The 25198-nt window shown below is 35.9% G+C and overlaps 3 protein-coding genes across 37 annotated transcripts; all 3 read left to right on the forward strand.

The window, feature by feature from the left end:
- Positions 1 to 439: 439 nt before the first annotated feature.
- Positions 440 to 2183, forward strand: LOC142162185 (putative F-box/FBD/LRR-repeat protein At5g62970). The gene is made up of 2 exons (XM_075218507.1): positions 440 to 478; positions 1503 to 2183. The coding sequence occupies exons 1-2, from the start codon at positions 440 to 442 to the stop codon at positions 2181 to 2183; spliced, it is 720 nt and encodes a 239-aa protein (XP_075074608.1).
- Positions 984 to 13096, forward strand: LOC107812094 (putative F-box/FBD/LRR-repeat protein At3g49480). Of its 4 annotated transcripts, XR_012693439.1 has the most exons (7): positions 984 to 2165; positions 2459 to 2619; positions 3745 to 4040; positions 5130 to 5171; positions 5278 to 5380; positions 6752 to 6819; positions 7860 to 7991. XR_012693439.1 is itself a non-coding variant. In XM_016637127.2 (5 exons), the coding sequence occupies exons 2-5, from the start codon at positions 2554 to 2556 to the stop codon at positions 11910 to 11912; spliced, it is 456 nt and encodes a 151-aa protein (XP_016492613.2). In that variant the 5' UTR covers positions 984 to 2165; positions 2459 to 2553; the 3' UTR covers positions 11913 to 13096. The 4 variants fall into 4 exon arrangements, 2 of the variants coding, with proteins under 2 accessions (XP_016492613.2, XP_075073440.1); XR_012693438.1 differs by having other exon boundaries at positions 5278 to 6819; XM_016637127.2 differs by lacking the exons at positions 5130 to 5171; positions 5278 to 5380; positions 6752 to 6819 and adding an exon at positions 11878 to 13096 and having other exon boundaries at positions 7860 to 7918.
- Positions 13097 to 14650: 1554 nt separating this feature from the next.
- LOC107812093 (putative FBD-associated F-box protein At3g50710) lies at positions 14651 to 23354 on the forward strand. Of its 32 annotated transcripts, XM_075217362.1 has the most exons (10): positions 14651 to 15060; positions 15810 to 16305; positions 16832 to 16886; positions 17687 to 17737; positions 18346 to 18470; positions 19714 to 19857; positions 20029 to 20142; positions 20241 to 20840; positions 21267 to 21431; positions 22587 to 23354. In XM_075217362.1, the coding sequence occupies exons 7-10, from the start codon at positions 20071 to 20073 to the stop codon at positions 22818 to 22820; spliced, it is 1071 nt and encodes a 356-aa protein (XP_075073463.1). In that variant the 5' UTR covers positions 14651 to 15060; positions 15810 to 16305; positions 16832 to 16886; positions 17687 to 17737; positions 18346 to 18470; positions 19714 to 19857; positions 20029 to 20070; the 3' UTR covers positions 22821 to 23354. The 32 variants fall into 32 exon arrangements, with proteins under 32 accessions (XP_075073463.1, XP_075073450.1, XP_075073452.1 ...); XM_075217349.1 differs by having other exon boundaries at positions 15810 to 17520; positions 17651 to 17737; XM_075217351.1 differs by having other exon boundaries at positions 15810 to 17520.
- The last annotated feature ends 1844 nt before the right edge of the window (positions 23355 to 25198 follow it).

Raw genomic sequence — 25198 nt, forward strand, 5'->3', positions numbered from 1 at the left:
ACTGCCGTCCGAATTCAACCCCAATGATATGTGTAATGCATTCTTTAGTTGCTCCGACCTAGTTTCTAGGCCGTTATTCGGGTTTAATGGCTTCAAACTAGTTTCTAGGTTAGCATTCATGTTTAGGTTTAGGGAAGGGTGGTGAATTATGTGTTTAATGAAAGCTCTCTTAGCATAAGTATATGGTATGACAAGGAATAACGTATAAATGAAAAAACAATATTATGTATACATAATAGACTTTTGATCTTCCCATCCATATAAATTGCATTTAAAAAAAATACATAATTGTATTTAAAAAAACGTAATGAGAAAATATACGAAGGCTGTCATCCGTATATACGAAGGTTTTTTATCTTCCTATGCATGAGAGAATGATGATTTATGGGATCAATGTTTTGGAATAATCAAAATTTATTAACTAATTTTGGAGGGAAAAATGGCCATTAAGTCAAATGTGAAAATAAGGGTTTTACTGGTATTTCACGAGTTTCATTGTTGGGCCACACTGAGTTTGGCCGAATAGCAGCACTCTTTGGGAAAAACCTTTACATTTTTCTTCCGAAGGCAGGAAAACCTTTTCACATAGACGGAGACCACTAAGAGGATGTTTGGCTAAGCTTATAAGCTGGTCAAACTGGCTTATAAACACTTTTTGGCTTATCTGCGCGTTTTGTAAAATTAAAAACGCTTATAAGTTAAGTGCTTATAAGCCAAAAATAAATCAAAAGTCATAAGTTGGTCTCCTCCAGCTTATCAAATTTCAGCTTATAAGCACTTTAAGTTTGACCAAAATATTTACTATTCTATCCCTAAAATACTTTTTTTTAAAACAAAACTTTCATATACTCCATTTTTCAGCTACATATTATTAATTTCAACACTTTTATTTAAACACATAACTGCTTATTTTTTAAATTAATTTGAGCATTTAAAAAAGATACTTTTCATCACACCTAATGGTTATCATGCTTATTTATCAGGTACCCTAAATCAAAATCAGCTAAGCCAAACGGGCTCTACATTGAAAGGGCCAAATTTCTGTCGCTTTTTTCCTCTCTAGGGTTCATAGAGAGTGGTCGCATTCAGTTCCCGAGATGATTATGAGGAAATCCATTATTAGTTTTACTATTCGGGTACGCAATTCGACCTATCAAATATCCGGGGAAAGGTAATTTGTTGGTATTTTCTGCTTTCTAATCGAAAGAGATAATGGAAACATCAACAAGTAAAGCTAAGATTTGCGGCAGTACAAGTAAAGGGATCGATAGAATAAGCGCTTTACCAGATGATGTACTCCACAACATCCTTTCATCTCTATTTATTTTTGATGTGGTTCAGTTGAGTGTACTGTCTAAAAGATGGAAATACATATGGACTACTATGCCTTACTTGCACTTTGATTTTGATAAATTTTATTCAGAACGGCTCAAACGGCTTTGTAATATGGAAATGACTGAGAAATTCAAAGATTTTATCAATTGGGTCTTAATTTCCCAAAGGGCAACTATCTTGTCCGTTTTGTTCTCATTGTCGATATCTACGGTATCTTTGATAAAGTAGATATTTTTCGGTGGATTCATGCTACAACAAGGCGAAATGTTCAAGAACTTTTGTTAGAATTTTGTCTTGATGAGCCATTTGAGTTACCATATTGTGTTGCATCTTGTGAATCTTTGCAAGTTTTAAAGCTAAACTTGTCTGGGGACATACTCAAACTGCCTAATCATTTGGGATTTTGTCAACTGAAATTGCTCCATCTTGAGAACGTGGAGTTATCAGACCAGCAATTGACAAATTGTTTGTTCTCAAAATGTCACCTCCTCGAAAATTTGATTTTACACGAATGTAGTTTAGGAGCCATGACACTACTTGATATTGCTTCAACATCTCTTATTTATGTTACTTTTGGAACTGACTATTATAATGTGGAGAGTTATGGCGATTGTGAAGTCAAAATTTGTTGCCCCAATCTCAAGTTCTTAAAATATAAAGCTCCAATGCCAAAGGATATAATCTTTGAGAATCTGTTTTCAATAGAAGATGTTCGTATCGTCTTTACTGATAGGATCCGCTCACTTGAAGAAACTGGTATACTCGTGCATAAGATGATCAAAGAGGTTCCTTCTACATCAGTTTTGAAGCTATGCAAGGCTTCCTTTTCGGTAAGCTTATCTCTTTAGCTTAACTAGAAAAGGAATATTGGAGTACTGAAAAGATATACAACGTAATTACATTTTTTGAATACTTAACTATATATTTTTTGACATAGAGTCTGACTACTTATTAAAAGTATATTTACTGTCTAAGTATTTATTTAAAAAAATACAGTCAGTATTCTAAGTCGTCTGGGGAACTTGTCGGTAGCTTTTCATATTAGTCTCTTAACCAATAAATTTTTCACTTCTTACTTTCTTAGTTATCGGGAAAAAAAAAATATTCTTATTTGCTGCTGCAGGGTCTGTATGAAGCGAATCAAAAGGAAGACTCTCTCGCGTCTCCTTTTATAAGCTGAAGTCCTTAAAACTGAAAGTGGGAATTGATGAAGATGTTATGCAAGTCATGATGTTATTGCTCAAATATTCTCCTAATCTGGAGGTTCTAAAATTGTGGTCCGAGGTAAAGCTCTTCATCCTTTCCCGAAATCTGCGTAAAAATTCTGTTTCTTTTATATGGTAGTTGGTCGTAAGGACTTGTAAGTTTTGTAAAACTAGAAGTTGATTAACATGAAAGGATTCTTTCAATAACTGAAGGTGGTGAATTTACGCTTGAAAACTGACGTCACTAAACTTTCCAAGGAAAAGTTCACTGATAATTGCAATGTCATTGTAACAATGCTAAACTGTGAATATATATTCGAGTAAAGCAGAATCTAACAAGCAAAATTCCTCTTACCTAAATGATAAATATGCCACAATGAAAGAGGTAGACATGACTAGTCAAGAGTTTTAACTTTTAACATCCACCTTGGGAATTGGCTGCTAGAATTGTTTACTCATGCCATTGATTTAATCATGTATGCTGCATGAATTTAATGGTAAAATGGATTTGAACCGTGAATTCCAGTGGGGAAAGTTTAAGAAGTACTGAGATGATGCTACAACTTTAAGGAGCATTAAGTTAATAAATGAAGGAGAAATTGTAAACGTGGCCCTGAATGATACCTTGTTAAAAAAAATTGCCAACAACCGTATACTCTAACTTTGGTTCTAAGCTGAGGTTTACCGGAGAGGGAGCTTACCCGTAGTTCATTTCCCTCGTAAAAGAAAGATGCATAATTGACAGATTCTGAAATCAACTCAATTCGAAGCTAGAACTCTGGAGATGTGTGTTTCAAATCTTCTCATGCGCAAGCAATGTGGTCTAAAGGGAGCATTAGTATAAATTCACTTGGCTTAATGAGGGGATTGCTAGTTTAGATGACCTGAGATGAGCAAGATGTTCGTTAGATGGATGGCATGGTTTGAATAGCAGGTACCATACTCTGAAATACTAACAGATCACTGGAACTTTTAATGCATCTGTGATGCCTAGGGGGGAAATAAAAATTCCAAAGAGAAGGAAATGGCTCAAAACATTTTGGAAGTGAATCTTGTTTGACATTTTCACTTGTAATGGAGGAAAATGGTTGCTTACGCTGCTGAATGATTGGTTATTGTTATTTGTTGTTGTTTCAATATAAGTGTTTACTATTCTCGATCAAGTGGTTACTGGTTTCTCCTCTGACTCTCAACTGTCTGCTAGGATGAATTCTGGAGTGTGAATTGGAAGCTGCATGATCCTGATGAAAGCATTGTATGCTTGGAATCTCATCTAAAGTCAATTCAGTTGAATGGTTTCAAAGGTCAACAAAACGAGATAGAACTACTAAGGTTTTTTCTGAAGAATGCACAAGTTTTGGAAAAGCTGACGATTGTTTGGGACGAGTATGCTTCTAAATCAGAAAAGGCATCAGTTGAGGTTTTGAAGTTTCCTAGAACGTCTTCACACGTTTTTCTGACATTTCGTGGTGCCAAGCCCAAACCAAGTTCTCCTAACTGGTACACTAGATATTAAAAATGACTTGACCTGGGAGATCATTATTCTATTGTTGGATGTACTTTTATTGAAATTGCTCTTAAAGATCCAAGTCAGCCATACTAAATAAGAAATTACATGAGGTCTTGATGTTTATGAAACTTCTCTGGCTGTTTTGCGTATATGCTTGAACTGCTATAGAGTAACTAGGAAGGTCATGTCTTATTTCTACTGCAAGGTAAGCAGGATGTGGTTAATTTCTTTTACAAGTGTCGAAGAAACAATTATGATGCTTCAGCAAAACCAATGTTTCTGCAACCACTTTTTATCCTCACACTGTTTGATCTGCGATCAATATGGACTTCATAGACACACTTCCTAATGTTTAAAGGGAATGAAGTTGTTTAGGTCATATTTGATAAGCTCAGCAACTATGCTTTCTTGTCCCTCGCCCGTCCTTATACAGCACACCCACTAGCTCAAATATTCCTGGACAACATCTTTAGCTATATGGAATGCTTGCTGTTATTGTGAGCGGTAAAGATCCAATTTTCATCAGCTCAATCTGGAAAGAGTGTTTTTTCTGTTAGGAGTGCAACTACACACTTGAAAATATCATCCTCAGTCTGAAGCCAAACTGAGATCCTCAACAGGCATCTCATGGCTTATTTGATGTGTTTTTGTGTTTTTCTCCTCCTGACTGGGTTCGGTATTTTATTCTAGATGAATGATGGTAGAATACCACATCTCATTTCGCAATTCAGTTAACTTCTTTTGAAGTTCTATCTGGTCAACCTCCCCCCAAAGTCCAAACTCATTTGCCTTACTTGATTGGTGATTCTACTTTGGAGGTGCTCGATATTTCACTTACTCAAAGAGAGCTTAAGTTGCAATTAATTCTTACATTTCACTTGGTAAGGTGTCATCAAAGAATAAGGTAATTAGAAGATAATCACACATCCGATGGGCAATTTCATGTGGGAGATTTTGTTTGTTTGTTTTTGTGTGTGTTTTCCTGAAGTAGCAGCACTATAGACAACTTTACCTTGTTCATAAACCTGTCCACAAACTCACTTTTAAATACTTTGGATCATATCATGTTGTTGCTGAAGGAGAAACAAGGGCCTACAATTAAGCTTCAACTTCCTCAACAGGTGCATAGATGTCCTCTCTCTCTTTTTTTTTTTTTGTGTATAACTTAGTTGAAGGCCATTTTTTGCTCTCTCTGCTCATCTAATTATCCTCCTATGGTTGATTTAGCTCATCCACCTTTTCCCAACTACTGAGGCTGTCCTATACAGGAGAATAATCAAGAAAAGGCAAAGGCAGTGGGCCCACGTGTAACGACAAGGCCGGTCGTTTCGTGAGTTACAACCTCGTTCCCCATTTTTCTGCTTCATTTGTGTTCTTCAGCTGTATTATATCTTACCGGGTCAGTTGGTTCGGGTTCGGAGTGGTTTTGGAGTAAATTGAGACATTTAGTCTCTTAGGAGAGTTTAAGATGGAAAAGTTGACTGGATGTTGACTTATGTGTAAACGATCTTGGATTTGAATTTTGATGGTTCCGTTATCTCCGTTAGGTGATTTTGGACTTGGGAACCCGTCTGGAATGTGATTTGGAGGCCCGTGGTAGAATTAGGCTTGAATTGGTGAAAGTTAGAATTTTGGCGATTTTGGTCGACAGTGTAAATTTTGATATCGGGGTCGGAATGGAATTTCGAAAGTTGGGAATAGGTTCGTGGTGTCATTTCTGACGTGTGTGCAAAATTTGAGGTCATTCGGACGTGATTTGATAGGTTTTGGTGTCGTTTGCGGATTTTGGAAGTTTAGAGGTTCTTAGGCTTGAATCCGAGGGGTAATTTGGTGTTTTGATGTTGTTTTGAGTGATTCGAAGGTTCGACTAAGTTCGTATAGGGTTATATGACTTGTTGGCATGTTGGGTTGAGGTCCCGGGGGCCTCGGGTGTGTTTCGGGTGGTTAACGGATCAAGTTTGAAGTTTGGAGAATTGCTGAAGTTGGCCTGTTGCTGGTGTAATCGCACCTGCGAGGGTATTGCCGCAGGTGCGGAAGTGTGTTGGATTGGGGAAGACCGTAGGTGCGACTGGTCGTACGCATCTGCGAGCCCGCAGCAGAGGGTAGTTGCCCGCAGAAGCGGGAGAGAGGAGGTCTGGCAGTGGCCGCATGTGCGAGGTCTTTTCTGCACCTGTGAGGTCGCGAAGCGGATAAGGAGTGCAGGTGTGGAGATGGGGATTTAAGTGGTTTTCCGCAGATGCGGAGATTTTTGCGCACAAGCAGCACCGCAAAAGCGCATATTGAGCGGCAAGTGCGAAAAACCTAGGCAGAACCTATAAATAGAAGACTTTGCGAATTTTTGCTCATTTCCACCATTTTCACGAAGGTAAGTTGCTTGAGCTCTATTATCATTAGCTATGGTGTTTTCATGTTGATTTCCTACCTAATTAGTAGGATTATTGAAGTGAAATAAGGGGGTTAGGGCTTGGAATTTTGGAGAGGATTATTTCGGTATTTGAGGGATCAAATGATGTCGAATTTTGATGAAATTGGTATGGGTAGACTCATGAGTGAATGGGCTTTCTAGTTTTGTGACTTTTGTTGGATTTCGAGATGCGGGTCGGGTTTAAGTTAATTTCGGGATTTGAGACGAATTTAGTAGTTTTCTGGTGGAATTGGTTCCTTTGACATATATTGATTGTGTTGTATTACTTTTGGCTAGATTCGGGACGTTTGGAGGCCGATTCGAGAGGCAAAGGCATCGCAGAGTAGGATTTTGCTCGGATTGAGGTAAGTAACAATTTAAATCTGGTCTTGAAGGTATGAAACCTCGGACATTATGTCTTGTGACTATTTTGGAGGTGACATACATGTTAGGTGATGGACGTACGGGCGTGCATCGAGGGGATTGTGACTTGGTCCGTCCCGTAGAACTGTAAAGTTGAACAACATGTTGAGGAGATTGTGACTTGGTCCGTCCCGTAGAAATATAAAGTTGAACAACATGCTATTAGCTATATGCTCCCTATGTGTTATGAAAGATCGACTCTAAATCATGTTAGAAACCATGTTTAGGCTATATGTTGGCATCGTTAGGTCCCGTAGGGGCCGCGTTACATGTTGAATTGCCTGTTAAATGCTATTTGTACTCAGTCACAGTTTTTACTCGTATATCATATCCCAGTCTCTATATTCTATCTGATACTTCATGTTATTGCTGTTTGGGCCGATTTTCCTGATTTCTGAGAGCGTAGAGGCTGGAGAGATTGATGACTGAATGAGGTCGAATGCCTGATTGTGAGGATATTAGTGGGATCGGACTGCACGCCGTAACATGTTTTATTGATTTATGACCGAGTGAGGTCGAGGGCCTGATTGATTTGTGCCATAATTGGCTTGTTATGATGCTTGGGCTGAAGGAGCCCCTCTGGAGTCTTCACACCCCTAGTGAGCGCATGTACCTACTGAGTGCGAGTGCCGAGTGATTGTGAGGAATGAGTGACTAGGAGGTTAGAGTGATTGGGAGGACTGAGAGATGATTGCCTGAGAGGCAGTATATGATTACATTATTGATGCTCATAATTGCCTTATATCCATATTTTGAAAACTGTTGAAAGATATTCTTATCTGGTTTTACTTGAACTTGCCTGAAATAAATTGACTTGACTTGAATTATCGAAACTTAGGAAGCATGGCTATTTTCCTTTTTGAAATTATTGAAATGAACTAAAACTGTGTAGCTCGTCACTATCTTCAGTTCCTTATTTATTATTATTACTTACTGAGTTGACGTACTCACGTTATTCCCTGCACCACGTGTGTGGATCCAGGAGCTGTTGGATGCAGAGGTTGTTGATAGTACTCGTAGCTGGTCATTGGAGATCGCGAGGTAGCTGCCGGCGTTCGCAACCCTGCTTTCTTCTTCCCTATCTATCCTTATTTTCTGTATTTTTTGATTCCAGACTATGTTACGTCTTGTTACTTTTGGGTCGGGTATGTTAGATACTCATGACTAGTGACATCCCGATGTCGGGCTTTATTTCCGTACTTATGTTTTGGGGTTCACCCTGTTTTATGGCAAAGATTTCAGTTATTTTAAGTAGGTCTGCTTATCAGGCAGATTGAGCGGTTATTTACTCTTAACGGTTTGGCTTATCGGTTATCGGCTTTTAAATATATTAATTTGCTAGCCACCCGATAAGATATCGGGCGAATTGGTATCAGTTTAGCTCTTATCGGGTGGTTATCGGGCGATTTATCGGCCTAATTCAAAGTATGCTAAATTTGTTAGGAATCAATTCCCCGCAATAAGATTAAGAAGAAAATTGTTAGAACATATGATAAAAAGTTAAAGCAATGTTATACGGGATGAAAACTAAAGCTTCATGCTTAGATAAATGTGTCTAGAACCTACGTTTTGTTGGCTCATCTGAGGAAAATTCCTTGCAAACAACCTACGTTTTGTTGGCTCATCTAAGGAAAAATCCATGCAAACAAACTCATTTAACTTTTCCGTTGTTACTTTTTACTTAGAAAAGGAATAAAATGGTGGGAAGATTACGGCCCAATTCGAAATGAAACGTCAAATGATTTAGAGAAGGTACATTTGGAAAGAGAGCCAAACCTTAAACTCTAAAAAATTCCCGCAAAATTGTCTCAACTTTCGGCTACTTGGCGAGATGGAGACGGTGGCAATGGCGAGAGGGAGAGGGAGACGGTGGTGAGAGGACGAGATGGAGTATGCGTTAGGGTTTCTGTTCTGATTATTTAGGACCCGAAACGGGTCCGTTAAACCGTTAACCCGATACCAATAAGCCATTAAGCTTCGGTTTTCGGTTTCGGTTTGGTTTTGAACCCCTAATTTTAAGAGTTTTGGTTATTTCTGGTTATTGTTGAAAGCGTTTTGGTAATGTCAGCTGGCCTAGTATCATCGCTAGGCGCCATCACGACGGGTCGTGTTTTGGATCGTGACACCACACCTCATCAAATGAACAAAATTTCCTACAGATCCTGCAGCCTCTTGAAAAGTTGGTTTGAGTTATGAGCTTGTTTTCCTTCTTTCTTCCCTAAATGCAGATGGTATTTGCTAGGATGATTTTTGCAGGAGTTAGTTACTAGTCATTATGTGGCTTAGCTCCTTAACAATCGGTTACTATTACAATGTACACATACATTACATGTACAGGTACTTTTAAAGCTGCATTGTAGTAAGAAACTTCACAACCAGATTTTGACCTGCGTTCTTGTTGGTCTTATCTTGGAACCCTACTTCCCTGATAATTTCCCTTCAATTCTCAAGCTTAATTATGCATTAGTTGAATTTTGCATCATACAGAACCAGAAACTAAAACATGTTACTTAAAACTCTTGACGGCATTTAAAGGAAAAGATAAATGGACTCTTCATTAACAGTAAAAATTTACCCTTTAATATATATTCAAGGAAATACCTCTCTTAACCACTTACAATTTGAATAGAAGAATACTATCTCCTATGAAGTGATCACTTAATTTGATATATATCGGGCGCAGATAAGTATTTGCCCTCTATTAACCTACTGCCAGCAAAACCTTATTTTCCTACACATGTATAAATGCATGTCAAATTTCTTTTCATTCATCCCATCTCCAAAGTGATTATCAATTTGCTGGTGTATTACTATTCCTATCTAATTTTAATGTTCTAATGCATTAAATAATCAAATTATTTCGTCAAGCTTTTAAGTAAATTTGTAAAATTGAATTTGTGTTCCTTGCATAAATAATGATAGCAAATTAACAATATTCTCTCCTCTTTTACTTGCAACCTACAGTATGTTGTTTTAGTCTTTTCTGGAACATTTGAAAAAGGTAGTCCCTGTCTAGATTTTTTTTTTTTAAAATAACGAAAGAGTAATCCTATGGCCGTTAATAATAATAATAATACTGAAATTCAGTATTTGTAACTGAGAATATTTCCTAAACTTTAATTTCAAATATTTTCAACTTCAACTGCACATTGTTCAAATGCCTACTTAATTTTGGGAAAACCTCAACAATTTCTTTCTTTTTCCCAAAAGCGGGAAAAGGGAAAATCTTCACACAATGGGACAAACCCCAAATGGTGAGCCTGTCGCTCTTTTCCTCTCTAGGGCTCATAGTGAGTGGTAGCGCCTTGTTCGAAATCCATTCTTGAGTTTTTCTATCAAATCATTGAGGCAAGGTAATTTTGTTGATATTTTTATGATTTTTTGTCGTTCAAATCGGTATATATAATGCAAACAGGGGCGGATTTAGGGGGGCGCAAGGGGTTACCCGAACCCCCTTTACCGAAAAATTACACTGTATATATAAGACAAAATCTGTTTTTTACCTCTATATATTAAGTTTTGAACCCCCTTAACACAATCCAAAAGTGTAGTTTAGTGGTCAAGGGGGTTCAAAATCTACATAAGGTCATGAGTTCAATTCCCACTAACCCTCTTCGTGGAGATTCTGCCTCCGCCACTGAATGCAAACATCAAAAAGAAAACTCAAGATCTCCGGTAATACAAGTAAAGGGATTGATGGACGATGTACTCCACAACATCCTTTCATCTCTCTGTATCTTTGATGTGGTTAAGTTTAGTCTATTGTCAAAAAGATGGAAATATATATATGCACTACAATCCCTTACTTGCACTTTGATATTGATCAATGAAGTGAGAGGAAAACCATTAGGTCTCAAGCTCTAATCCCAACAGAAGCAAAGAAACACTATGTGATTTCTTTTCCATCTGTCAAAGTGTTGGTGGGTAGAGTTACCCGATATATATATGTTGGAGGGAGGTAGGTAACCGGTGGAATTGTTGAGGTGCGTCATGCTTGCAAGTTGGGCCGTACACTACTGTCATAAAAAAAATAAACCTATATTCGAGTAAAGCAAAAACCGAACTAACAAAATTTACTCTCACTAGAATGATAAACATGCCACAGTGAATAAGAGATAACCTCACAAGGTAGGGGTAAGGTCTGCGTACACACTAGCCTCCCCAGATCCACAGTTAGTGAAGAAGAGATATGATCTGTCTAATCATTAATTTTAACTTTTAATGTTCACTTTGTCAGTTGACAAGTATCACCTGTATACTCGTGCCATTGAGTTTATTTATGTTTGCTGCATGAAACTTATGGTAGAAATGATTTGAATGTGAATTGATGTGGGAAAAGTGTAAGACGAACTGAGATGATCATATAACTTTAGGGAGCATTAAGTTGATAAATGAAGGAGGAGTTGCGAATCTGGTCCTTAACAGTATCTTGATTAAAAAAATTCCCAATAATCATAGTATCTAAATATGGTTCTAAGGTGAGCTTGATTTAAATTACCCAAATTAATTCATTTCCCTTGTAAAGAAAGATGCATAATTGATACTTACAGATTCTGAAATCAACCATTGCCATGCTAGAATTTTGGAGATGTGTGTTCAAATATTTTCATGCACAAGAGATGTGGTCTAAAGGGAGCACTAGAATAAATTCACTTGGCTTATTTAGGGGATGCTGGTTTAGATGACCTGATATGAGTAAGATGTTTGTTAGATGGATTGCATAGGTTGAATAGACTATGGTAAGCACCATGAAATATGAACAGATAACTGGAATTTTTAGTGCATCAGTGATGTCTAGGGAAAAAGTAACATTCCAAAGAGAAGGAAATGGTCTAAAACATTTTGGAAGTGAATCTTGTTTGACATTTTCACTTATAATGGTGGAAATGGTTGCTTACACTGCTGAATGGTTGATTATTGTTATTTATTATTGTTTCAATATAAGCGTTTTACTGTGCCCAATGATGTGGTTTCTCCTCTGACTCTCAATTGTGTGCTAGAATGGAGGCTGGAGGGAGAATTTGCAGATGCATGATCCTGATGAAAGCATTGCATGCTTGGAGTCTCATCTAAAGTCGATTCTGTTTACTGGTTTCAAAGGTGAAGAGTACTTGGTAGAACTACTAAGGTTTTTTCTGAAGAATGCACGAGTATTGGAAATACTGACGATTGTCTGGGACAAGCATGCTGATAAATCAGAAGAGGCATCAGAGGATGTTTTGAAGTTTCCTAGAACTTTCAAACGTTGTTCTGAAGTTTCTTGATGCCAAGCCCAAATCGTGAATCCTGTTTGAAATTTATCTTTTAACAGAGGAATATTTGCTTACACTGCGACAATAGATCCTTGTGGTTTGGCCCTTCCCCGGACCCCGTGCATACCAGGCTTCCCCCCACTGCTGAATGATTGCTTATTGTTATTTCGACATAAGATTCTATTGTGCTTGATTAAGTGGTTTCTCCTCTGACTCTCAACTGTTTGCTAGATTGAGGACTGGGGTGTGAATAGGCAGCTGCTTGATCCTGATGAAAGCATCGTGTGCTTGGAATCTCATCTAAAGTCAATTAAGTTGACTGGTTTCAAAGGTGAAGAACACGAGATAGAACTACTTAGGTTTTTCTGAAGAATGCACGAGTATTGGAAAAATTGACGATTGTCTGGAACGACAATGCTGATAAATCAGAAGAGGCAAATGAGGAGGTTTTGAAGTTTCCAAGAACTTCTTCACACGTTGTTCTGACATTTCTTGATGCCAAGCCCATACCAAGTTGTCCAAAATGGTACAATAGATATTAAAAATGACTCGACTTGGGAGAGGATTATTCGAATTTCTGGATGTACTCTTATTGAGATTCTCTTCAAGGTTCAAATCAGAACCGAACTGTATAAAAAATTACATGGAATCGTGATGGTTATGAAACTTGTATTGGCCTTTCTTGTTTGAACTGCTATAGAGTAACAAAGAAGGTCATGTCTTTTTTCTATGGTAAAGTATCAAGCAGGGTGTGGTTAACTTCATTTAAAGGGGTAGCACGAAGCATCCTGCATTCACGCAGGGTCCCGGGAATTGCTGCATCCCAAGGGGTTACAAGTGTCAAAAAGACAATTATGATGTTTCAGCATACCAATGTTTTCGGCAACCCCTTCTTATTCTCACATTGTTTGGTCTGTAATCAATATGGATTTCATAGAAACATTTCTTGATGTCTTTTGCGTCATAGTTGATAAGCTCAGTGAATATGGCCATTTCTTGTTCCTTGCTCATCCTTATACAGCACACTCTCTAGCTCAAATATTCATGGACAGCATTTTTAGCCTATAAGGACTGCTTGCTGTTATTGTGAGTGGTAGAGATCCAATTTTCATTAGCCCAATCTGGCGAGAGTTTTCTTCTGTTACGGTGCAACTTCGCATGTCATATTTTGTCCGATGCCAAGCCAAGATCCTCAACAGGTGCCTCAAGGCTTCGTTGACGTGTTTTTTTTTGTGTTGATTCTCCTCGTGACTGGGTTAAATACCTTCTTCTAATTGAATGGCGGTAGCTTGATGCCAAATTTTATTTTGCAATTTGTTAACATGTTTTGAAGTTCTATATGGTCAACCCCAACTCAACTTGCAAATTCTTACATTTCACATGGCTGGGGGCCAACAAAGAATTAGGTAATTAGATCCGATGGGCAATTTTATGTGGGAGAGTGTGTGTGTGTGTGTGTTTCCTCCCTGAAGTTGAAACACTTCTGCAACTTCCCCTTGTTCATACAATGTAATCACAATGTACATACATGTGCAACTACTCGTAAAGCTCCATTGTTAAGAAATGAGAAACCACACAAGTACATCTTCTATACTCTTATATTTTAATCTTACATTGCATTCCTAGTTCCATGATAATTCCCTTCGAATCTCAAGCTTGATTATTCATTTGTTGAATTTTGCATCATAGAGAAGAAGAAAAGAAACGTTACTTGAAACCCTTCTTTGAATGTTATAAGATATATATATATATATATATATATATATATATATATATATATATATATATATATATATATATATATATATATATATATATATATATATATATATATATATATATATATATATATATATATATATATATATATATATATATATATATATATATATATATATATATATATATATATATATATATATATATATAAGTTTCAGAGTTGAGAAAAATATTGTCAAAGTATTGAAGTTCATTCACGCCCAACAAGGACTACTCTTTCAAAGGCATTAGAAATGTAAAAGGGATAGTAAAAAAAGAAATGATCAAAACATCAAGTAATAAAGGAGAGAAGGTTGTAGATTTTTAATAATTTATTACCTGTTTAAGGAAGATTGATGAAATATTATTACCTAATCAATTAGAACTTTGATGAAATATTATAATGTCGTAAATAGAAAATCACCTAGTAAGTGGGATGAGTAATAAGAATTTGATATACGTATACCATCATGTGGTAATAGGGTCGGGATCGGAAGTCTTCAATTTGAATCTTGAAAATGGAGAATTTTTTGGTAGGAAGCCTTGGGTTCGCGCCAAAAATTATTTATATTTGATAGCCAAAAAAATGTATAAAATTGCATAATTTTTGTATATGACATACAAAATATGTATATATATACAAAAAATATACATTTTTGAGTTATTATTTTAAGAGCGGCATTATAATATTATTTTTCCAAGCATTTACCCCTCAATGGGCCTAGTCGACACGAATCCTCTTAAATAACAACAATTGAATTTCCTCCGCTTTAGGTTTTTCAGCAACTTAAACCTCAAATTGAAGAAGAACGAAAATGCTTCGCATACCCAACTGCTTATACACGCACCACTTCGAAAAAAATCTTCAACCCCCTTTTCCCTGTTCAATTTCCCCCAGACTTCTAACTTTTTTATTTTATTTCTATAAACTCAACTCATCTGCCTTCTTTTTGTATTTCTTCTTTCTCTATGCTTATACAAATTCCGTTTCCTTCGACGCCAATGAAGACATCCAAAGAACACCATCACCCGACCACTGTTTCAGGTATTCACTCTATATTTATCATTTACGCCTTACTCTTATATATTTGACTCTTTCTAACTTGTATGAACCCTAATCTAATTGTATTGGTGTGGACAAACAAGTATGCAAAAATACATCAAAGGCATGAGGTACAGTCCAAACTTTCTTCGCTATTATTTTTTCCCTCTAAATCAGAACTTATAATGTCAATATTCAATGAAAGTATACTTTTGTTCCCTAATCAATAACTAAGGATGTACAAATTCTAAAATAGTTTCAAAAAATCCAAAGATTCGTAACTACTATGATTTTTTCATAATTGATACTAACTGTGTCGTTGATATGAAGTTGAAGAATGTTATATTACTAATAATTTCTTTTAGAACAATGTCTTTAAATATTCTACAATACTATACTTTTTTCCCTAATCAATAACTAAGGATCTAAAGATTCATTAAATATAGAGTGTTGCAATATTACCACTATTATACTTTTCCTGCTCTACCTTCTTGTGTTATGCTTGAAGATCAATACATGAATTTAACACAGAAGTTGTAGAAAAGGAAATAGGTGAAAGAAAGGAAATGTAAGAAGTAAAATCATTCTCTGGTAACTACATCCCTATGGGACTATTTTAAGGAGGTTGATCCTTAATCAATTAATTTATTAGACCGTGAATTAAGTATATTTGTCTTTTGTCATTTTAATTGTTCGGAGAAGATACGTGCATCCGATACTGCATATGGCCTTTCACTGTTTCTGGGAAGTAGCTTGAAACTGGTTTGAGGCGAACTATATATATATATATATATATATATATATATATATATATATATATATATATTGCTGCGGCGTGCAGCCTGAGCACATCACCACTGCATAATTCAAATCATTGCAGAAGCTGATTCAGTCTGTGTTTGAGCTGCCTGGTGACTTCTTCTATTGCAGGCATTTATATTGGTTTTCCCTGACCTTGCACTACAGTCATTAGAACCAATATGTCCGAGAATGTTGATTCCGGTGAAATTTTTTCCTACTGTTTTTCTTCTTCTTTTTTATTTGGATTTTACATTGTTTATCCTGAGATTGAAATTTATGTGTTAACAAAAAAGTGTGAAAAAGGAAGGAAAAATGAAAATAGCTTCTGAAATTGGTGTTTGCAGCATATATAGGTTTTATAATGATATTGAAGTATGCTTAGTATGTTAAAAGTGACATAATTTTTTTTGTTTCCATTATGTTTATACTTGCCTGTAACCTGAGGTATATGGAGATTCTTGATCAAACTCCATGTTGAAATTGTACTTATATGGTCGTCACACAAAGGAACAAGCAAAGTGGTAGAAAAGAGAGGTTGAACACCCTTCCCGCTTTCCTTCTCCGAGGAAAAAAAAGTATTGTGCCCAACTCTAATTGATATTGTTCTTTATTCGTGAAACTTATATAATTATTTGAATCTAAGAGATATATTTCTACGTCTCATATTCTTGATTTTTCTTCATCTTTAGGTTGATATGTTTGTATCTTTCGGTCATTTTATTGTCCATTTTGTAAGATTTACTTAATCTTGAATGTGTTCACTTAATAAAACTTTCATCTAACATTTATGCATGGATAAAATGACCCGTCAATTGTTCATGGACACATAATGAGATAACGATGTTGCTTTTCTCATTTGGATATGTAATGAGGTAAAATGTTACCTTTCTCACACGGATACATAGTGAAGTAAAGATGGTGCCTTTGTCATTCCAGATTGAGATGAGAACTCTGAAATTGGTTGGAGTAATATTTGAACATTTTGAATATTCATTTTAAGTAAAAGAGCGGACACTTGGACGTTTCTCTTTGTTAGCACTTTTTTTTCTCAGAATTTATTTTGTTGGATTTTGGGTTATGATAGTAGACTTTGCTTTGTAGATACCATGAGAACGGCGGGCTATTCTGATATCATTGTTTTAATACACGTCAAAAGGTAGTGGTGCTAGCAGCAAGTATTCCAGTTGTTTATACAAGAGTTGATCCTGGACAACGTCGTGGTTATATGTTGTGATAAATTAGAGCTTAATTAATCATCTCTTTATTTCTTCATCCTTCGCTTGAAACTTAGATATCATGAGCTTTTATCGAAGTAGCGTCACAAACCTTTTCATGAATGTTATTTATTATATATTTTTTGGACCTTTTTTTGCCTTTTTCACTCTATATTCTGCCCCTTTAAAGATTTTTGGTTCTTTTGTTTTCCCTTTAACCTTCTTAAAGTCTTCCACATAATGATTGCCAAAAGTTTAAACTGAAAAAGAGGCAATTAAGTATTTTGGTCTTTCGCTCAGCTATATTTTATTTTTAATTCTTTTCAGATTTTGGTGTGTGTCCTATGCCTCTTCATTTTTATTAGCCCATTTTATGTCCATCCTGCATCCTTTTGCTTTTTTCTTTATTTTCTTCTCAGTGTGTATTTTGATGGAATCAGAAGGTATCGAATTTTGTGGGATAAACTTTGAGATGTATTTACATTGGGAGCATATTATTTATCATGCGAATGGTAATTCTTATATGTTCTTGAATATGGTATGATCAGTAAGTGCTCCGCTTCAGTTGGAATTAGTGTAAGTATGATGTAGTCCTTTTAACTTTTGTTGTTCAATTAGTTTTGATTGTTATTTAGCTGTTTCATGAGCATTAGAACTACTATCGATGTTTTTTTTTCAAAAAGACTATTTCCTATTGTTGTTTCAGATTTATTGGAGAAACTTTGCTGTTGTTATTTTATAGGAATACAGAAGGATCAAGTTTTAAGTATGGCGAGCATTTGACATCAAACACGTAAGTTATGCATCTAAACCTTTTTATATGTGCTTATGTGACATAAGTTTCCTTCTTTTTTTTTCCCTGAAATATTTGAACACTTCTATAAAATGGAAAGATCCATGCATCATCATGGATCTGTTTTAGAATTTATGCTCTTCCACTATCTTGATTCGTTGAGTTTAGTTTCTGCTTATGTATTATGCTTATAGGTTTATGAATTTGCTCTTTCTAATTCTTATTATAGTGTTGTTACTATCTATAGCACCATTACGACAACATATGTTGTTATTAGCTTCTGAGAATTTTCAGTGGTGGCAGACTTCATTTTCTCAGTGGTCTCTACAATTGTCTGTCTTCCTGTGCTCGGTATATTACTACTATTATGTTAAGGCTAAGATGTCAAGGTTCTTCTTTCCCAATTTCTACTTTAGATGTGTATAGAATATTAAATTTTATCTTGGCTTAGGATTTTTTTACAGTGAGTATATATACAAGTTCTATTTAAACCATTTCTCTCATATTTAATCTATTGGTTATGTGAATTCTAGCGAAATGTCATGGCATTTTTTCTTGATAATATATTACTATATATCAACCATGTCATTTTGGTCATTCAAATTTAGGTGCTATTGAAATTTCGGACTCAAATCTATTTGTGAGGAGAGTTTATAGAAACATCAAATACGACTATCTTTTGATGAAGAAGCTAAAAGCATGACTCTACTGGTCCATTTGGTTGATATTGGAGGTGAGGTCAAGAAAATCTCATGAACCAATTATCATTGTGGGTGTCCAATGGGTTTAATTATGGTAGCCACTTCTGCTCGGATTTTGGGAAGCCCTGAATTTCTTTTTTGTCTGTGAAGAAGATCATTTATTTCCTCTGTACTTATATTAGAATGAAAGAGAATTTAAATGATTTAAGGCTAGCTTAATAAGAGTTTCAAATGTAATGTGGTTACCCTCCAATACTAGAGAATGAGGTGCCTTGAGATGAAGCTGCTAGTGCCACAGGCTTGATTTGTGCTGTGTAAATCTTTGTTGTTATAAATGTTATGACTATAGCTTTTATTATTAATAAAATTCTGAGACATGCTTATTTCTGCTTATGGTTCTTGCTTAATATGGTTTCGTAACCTTTGAAATAGTCCAAGTCATCTTTATTAAAAATGGCATTTACTGAATGGTATGATAACCAGAGCGTTGGTATTATGCTAAACATGAAATTGGTTATTCCATATCATACTAATATAACCTCTTTTTAGTTTTTTTTTTAAAAAGTATATTGCTGTTGAATCTAATTTGACGGCTAAATCTTTGACTGATAATAATATTATTAGTGGCCTAAATGCTTTACATGACTTTATTTTTGCGGCAATTAAAATGGATACAAGGATACAAAGCCTAAGGTTGAGGCTAAGAATAGTGTCAGTGAAGCCATATTAACCAAAGCGAAAGAAGCACCACCAATAGCAGCACAAGCACCAAACACTTGATAGTATGATAGTAAATAACAAATAAATCAGTTTAGCTAGGGACTATTCTACTGTCTATACGTTAAAGCTTCTTAATAATCATCTCCTTTTTCCTATACTATTTTAGTAAGACCAAAACTGGATTCATTAATCTTAATTTTTTAAGTTGTTATTTAAAGCATTGTTTTTGTGTCTTAGATAGTGGAGCACTATAGTACTATGAGATTCACTTCATTTAGTCGAAGTACGGGGTTTTTTATCTGAAGTTAGAACTTAGTAAGTAAAGACAAATATTTAATTTTTAATTGTGTAAAAGACTTTTCATTATTAATATAATACCAATTCTGATATGTTATTATCCATCGTAATAGTTCATAGTAAAATCGTGAAAGAAATTTTTACAAGTAGAGATTGATTTTCTTTTATATGCCATTACTTATTCAGCCATGTTTTAAGCAAATTAACTAGTAGGTTAATAAAGTGTCATTTATTTTTTCATTTTTTCTCCCCCCAAAGGCGGGAAATCCTTTTCACAGCGGCACAGACGCGTCTCCGTCGTTCCCGCCTTCTCTACAATAAGTTCCCGAGATGACTGTGAAGAACTCCATTCCTTGAGTTTTGCTATTTGGGTACCCTTTCGGCTCAAATGTCTGAGACAAGGTAATTTGTTGGTATTTTTTTGCTTTTTAATCGAAAGATATAATGGAAACCTCAACCAGAAAACCTAAGATTTGTGGCAGTACAAGTAAAGGGATTGATAGAATAAGTTCATTGCCAGATGATATCCTGCACAACATCCTTTCATCTCTCTTTATTTTTGATGTGGTTCAGTTGAGTTTATTGCCAAAAAGATGGAAGTATATATGGACTACTATGCCTTACTTGCACTTTGATCTTGATCGATTTTATTCACAACGGATCAATCGGCCTTGTAACTCGGAAATGGTGAGGAATTCAAGGACTTTATCAATTGGGTCTTAATTTACCAAAGCGCCACTAAACTTGTTCGGTTTCTTCTCTGTTGTGCCAATATCTTTGATAAGTTTGCTATTTTGCGGTGGATTCATGTGTCAACAAGGCGAAATGTTCAAGAGCTTGTATTAAGTTTTAATCTTGGTGAGCCATTTGAGTTACCATATTGTCTTGCAACTTGTGAATCTTTGCAAATTTTAAAACTACGCTTGTCCGGGAACATACTTAAACTGCCTAATCATTTGGGATTTCATCAGCTGAAACTGCTTCATCTTGAGGATGTCGAGTTGTCAGACGAGCATTTGACAAGTTGCTTGTTCTCAAAATGTCATCTCCTTGAAAGGTTGATCTTAGAGGAATGTGGTTTAGGAGCTATGGCTCTACTTGATATTGCTTCAACATCTCTTATTTATTTTACTTTAGTAAATGACAATCATTATGTGGAGAGTTACTGCAATTGGGAAGTCAAAATTTGTTGCCCCAATCTCAAGTTCTTCAAATATCAAGCTCCAATGCCAAAGGATATAATCTTCGAGAATCTCTTTTCAATAGAAGACGTTCGCATCTTCTTTATTGATATGAGTGGATCTCGTGAAGAAAATGGCATATATAAGCTGATCAAGGAGGTTCCTTCTACATCAGTTTTGAAGCTATGCAAGCCGACTATTTGGGTATAGTTCTCTCTTTAGGTTAAGCATAAAAGGGAAATAGAAGTATTAAAGAAATATAAAGTGTCAATACGTTGTTTGAATACTTAGATTGTATGAGCAACAGAGGCGGAGCTAGGATTTGAACCTTATGGGTTTGAGATTATAATCCTTTTAAGTTATTGGATTCTAAATTAATAATTTTTACATATTCATTGAATTTCTTAATACAAATACATGGTTTGAACAAAAGCTATTGGGTTTGGCTGAACCAACAACCATCACTGTGGCTTCGCCCCTAATGAGCAGTCTAAGTACTTATCAAAAAAATATACAGTCTAAGTATCTCTAAGTCATTGTAAGAGCTCGCTTGTAGCTTTTCAATTAATCTCTTAATTTCACAACTGATTATCGAAAAACACTCTCATTTCTTCTTTTTTGCTGCTGTAGGATCTTTATGAAGCGGTTCGCACAGTAAGACTCGCTCCAATCTCTTTTTATAAGCTGAAGATCTTAAAGCTGTATGTGGATGTTGATGAAGATTTCATGCAAGCTATGATATTATTACTCAAGTATTCTCCTAATCTAGAGGTTCTTAAATTGTGGTCTGATGAGGTAATGCCCGCCATCTTTTCATTGATTCTTCTGTACAAATTCCGTTTCTTTTATATGCTAGTTGGTTGGAAGTACTTGTAAGTATTGTAACTACACTTTACAAGGAAAAATTGACATATAATTCCAATGTCATTGCAATAATAAGAGGGCAGCCAACATTCATGGAAGGCCCGTGAAAGGGCCGCACTCCAAAGGGGTGTGATGTAGGCAGCCTTCCCTGATGCAAGAGTCAGTGACAACTTTACTATTGCTCCAAGGCCCCCCTTCAATTTCATTACAATAAGGCTAAACTGCAAACCTATATTCAAGTAAAAAGAACTGTACAAGCAAAATTCCACTCAACAAAATGATAAACATGCCATAATGAAAGGGATAAGATTTGACTAATGATCAATTTTAACTTTTAACATTCACTCTGGGAGTTGGCAAGTATCACCTATTGCTAATGCCATTGAACTTATTCATATCTGCTGCATGGAACTTAATGGTGGAAATAGATTTGAGCAGTAAATTGATGTGGGGAAACTCTGAGAACTGAGATGATGATACACCTTTAGGGAGCATTGACTTGATAAATGAAAGAAATTTGCAAATCTGGTCCTGAACAGTAGCTTGGCCCTGAAAATTGCCAGCATATTAGTCTAAATTTAGTCCTAAGCTGAGCTTTATTGCAAAGAGAGTACCCAAATGAATTCATTTCCCTTGTGCAGAAAAAAGATTCATGATGGACTCTGATAGATTCTAAAATTTGATCAATGCTAGAACTTAGGCGATGTGTGTTTCAAATGTTTTCATGAGAGCATAAGTATCACTTGGCTTAATGAGGGGATTGTTGTTTTAGATTACCTGAAATGTCGAAGATGTTGATTGGATGGAGTGACATGGTTTGTATAGTAGGTACTACACTGTGAAATATCTACAGTTTACTAGAACTTCTAATGCATCAGTGACGCCAAGTGGAAAATAGAACAAAGAGAAGGAAATGGTGCAAATCATTGTTAAAAGTGAATGTTTTTTGGCATTTTCACTTGTAATGGTGGAAATGGTTGCTTATGCTGCTGAATGATTGCTTATTTTTATTTATTGCTGTGTCAATTTGAGTGTTTACTGTGCTCGATGAAGTGGTTTCTCTTCTGACTCTGAACTGTCTGCTAGAATGGAGACTGGATTGAGAATTTGCAGATGCATGATCCTGATGAAATCATTGTGTGCTTGGAATCTCATCTAAAGTCAATTGAGTTGATTGGTTTCAAAGATGACGAAAACGAGATAGAACTAATAAGGTTTTTTCTGAAGAATGCACGGGTATTGGAAAAACTGACGATTGTTTGGGCCAGCTATGCTGATAGATCAGAAGAGACATCTACGGAGGTCTTGAAGTTTTCCTAGAACTTCTTCACACGTCGTTCTGAAATTTGTCGATGCCAAGCCCTGGCCCAAGCCAAGAACTCGGCACAATAGGTATTACAAATGACAGGACTTGGAAGAGGATTCATTGTTGGATGTACTCTTGTTGAGATTTTAATCCAAGTCAGAACCAGACTGTATGCAGAAACTTCAAGGGGTGTTTTGCTTTTCATGTTTGAACTGCTATGCAGGAGTAGTAACTACTGAGTCAGAACTCAATACTAGATTATCTTTATGAGATGTGGTATCTAACTTCAAAGTCCAATGCAGTCTTGAATTTCGACCTGAATTGAAGGCCAAAACTGCTTAGCCGAGCTGGTTCTAATTAAGTGTATTTTTAAGCCGTAGTGTTTTAAATCATCTGGATAAGAGGGGGTAGATTCAACACTTTCAGGTTCTCTACCTAAGATGCACTTACTGTATGTATTATATCCACAAATACCACGTCGGTGGGTAACAATTTTGAATGAGAATTTTTCCTTATAAAAGGAGGCCTAATGTTTAGGATTAAAACACACCTCTTATTTGCCTCCTCATTTTCTTAAGACATTTGTATCTTCTCTCTTTAGTATAATTTCACTTGTATTTTTGGAGTGGAATAAAATATTGGTTGTGTCCGAGAAAGTAGGCAAAATTGGTCGAACCTCGTAAATTCTGGTGTTCCTTTTATTGTTATCTTATTGTCTTATTTATTATTTAGTGATTGCCATAATTTTTGGTATAGTAGTTGTGACTCATTTACACTATATACATTTAACTTCCGCAACAATTGGTATCAGAGCCAAGGTATTGTCTAAGTATGCTCTGTGGTTGCAGCATAGTCTGATCTTCCACATTAGAAAAGATTTATCTTGGTAGTTGAGTCAAGGTTCTGTTTGAGTATGTTCTGTGGTTGCAACTTAGTCTGATCTTCCACACCAGAAAGGAAATAATCTTGAGTTGTGTCGTCAGTTATTAAATAATATTTGTATAAAAAATGAGAGACAATAAACAAGAAGAAGCTACATCAAGTGTCGATAATACGTCATCATTGGCATTTTCGCTTATGACAAAAAATTGTGTCAAATGCGAAATTTGCGGTAGAAATTTTTGACGGGTCATGACATTTTGGGATGTGACAAGGCGAGGTTCTAGATGTCTTTTTTCAACAAGGGTCGGATCTTGCCATTGAAGAAAAGAAACCAGATGTTATTGGAGAAGAAGATTGGAAAATTATCAACCGTGTTGCTTGCGGTACTATTCAATCCTACCTTGCTAGAGAGCAAAAATATCCATACACAAAGGAAACTTCTGCAAGTAAATTATGGAAAACACTGGAGGATAAATTTTTGAAGAAAAACAGTCAAAATAAATTGTACATGAAAAAGAGACTGTTTCGCTTCACCTATGTTTCTGGTACCACGATGAATGGCATATCACCAGTTTCAATAAGTTGGTCACAGATTTGCAAATATGGATGCAACTTTTGATTATGGTGACTTGACCTTGGTGTTGTTGGGGTTACTTCCTGATGAGTACGAACACCTTGAAACTACTGTACTCCATGGAAATGACGAAATTTCTCTCAGAAAAGTTTGTTCGACTTTGTACAACTATGAACAAAGAAAAGGAGAAAAACAGAAGGGGGGAGAAGGAGAAGCACTGGTTGTGAGGGGTCGTCCTCAAAATCAAACGAGGACAAAGAAGGGAAGATCCAAGTCAAGATCTAGACCCAGCAAAGATGAATGTGCCTTTTGTCGAGAAAAGGGGCACTGGAAGAAAGACTGTCCGAAGTTGAAGAATAAGTCCAAACATAACAATGGAAAGGCCATTATGGATTCAAATGTAGCTGATTGTGATGATTTAGACTTCTCAGTAGTTACAACAGAGTCATTAACATCATCAGACATATGGTTGATGGACTCGGCTTGTAGCTATCATATGTGTTCCGATAGGGACTGGTTCGTGGATTTTCAAGAAAGAGAATATGGAGTCATCCACATAGCGGACAACAACCCTCTTACCTCATATGGGATTGGTTCAATACGATTAAGGAACAATGATGGAATGATCAGAACATTAACAAATGTTCGATATGTACCGGATTTGAAGAAGAATCTCATCTCTGTGGGAGTCCTAAAATCAAAAGGGTTCAAAATCATTGCAGAAAATGGAGTGATGAGAATATGCTCCGGTGCACTAGTGGTAATGAAGGTCAATCAGAAGAATAATAACATGTATAGTTATCGCGGTAGTACAGTTATTGGGATATTGACAGTGACATATAGTGACGACAAAGAGGCAGAAGCAACCGGGGTATGACACATGCGAGAGGAAAATCCTTGAAAACTCTATCAGATCAAGGATTGTTAAAAGGAGTA

Source organism: Nicotiana tabacum, chromosome 7, assembly GCF_000715075.1.
Source record: "Nicotiana tabacum cultivar K326 chromosome 7, ASM71507v2, whole genome shotgun sequence".
Classification (NCBI taxonomy): Eukaryota; Viridiplantae; Streptophyta; class Magnoliopsida; order Solanales; family Solanaceae; genus Nicotiana; species Nicotiana tabacum.

What these genes read in the sequence shown, in the direction of transcription:
- LOC142162185 (XM_075218507.1), top strand. Translation starts at nt 440, where the DNA reads ATGGCCATTAAGTCAAATGTGAAAATAAGGGTTTTACTG. An exon ending in TGAAAATAAGGGTTTTACTG is followed by an intron (nt 479 to 1,502) that starts GTATTTCACGAG and finishes AATTTCCCAAAG; the next exon opens with GGCAACTATCTTGTCCGTTT.
- LOC107812094 (XM_016637127.2), top strand. Translation starts at nt 2,554, where the DNA reads ATGCAAGTCATGATGTTATTGCTCAAATATTCTCCTAATCTGGAGGTT. An exon ending in AAACCAAGTTCTCCTAACTG is followed by an intron (nt 4,041 to 7,859) that starts GTACACTAGATA and finishes GTGTGGATCCAG; the next exon opens with GAGCTGTTGGATGCAGAGGT. An exon ending in TGGTCATTGGAGATCGCGAG is followed by an intron (nt 7,919 to 11,877) that starts GTAGCTGCCGGC and finishes ATTGTGTGCTAG; the next exon opens with AATGGAGGCTGGAGGGAGAA.
- LOC107812093 (XM_075217349.1), top strand. Translation starts at nt 20,071, where the DNA reads ATGCCTTACTTGCACTTTGATCTTGATCGATTTTATTCACAACGGATC. An exon ending in GGCCTTGTAACTCGGAAATG is followed by an intron (nt 20,143 to 20,240) that starts GTGAGGAATTCA and finishes ATCTTTGATAAG; the next exon opens with TTTGCTATTTTGCGGTGGAT. An exon ending in TTAAATTGTGGTCTGATGAG is followed by an intron (nt 21,432 to 22,586) that starts GTAATGCCCGCC and finishes ACTGTCTGCTAG; the next exon opens with AATGGAGACTGGATTGAGAA.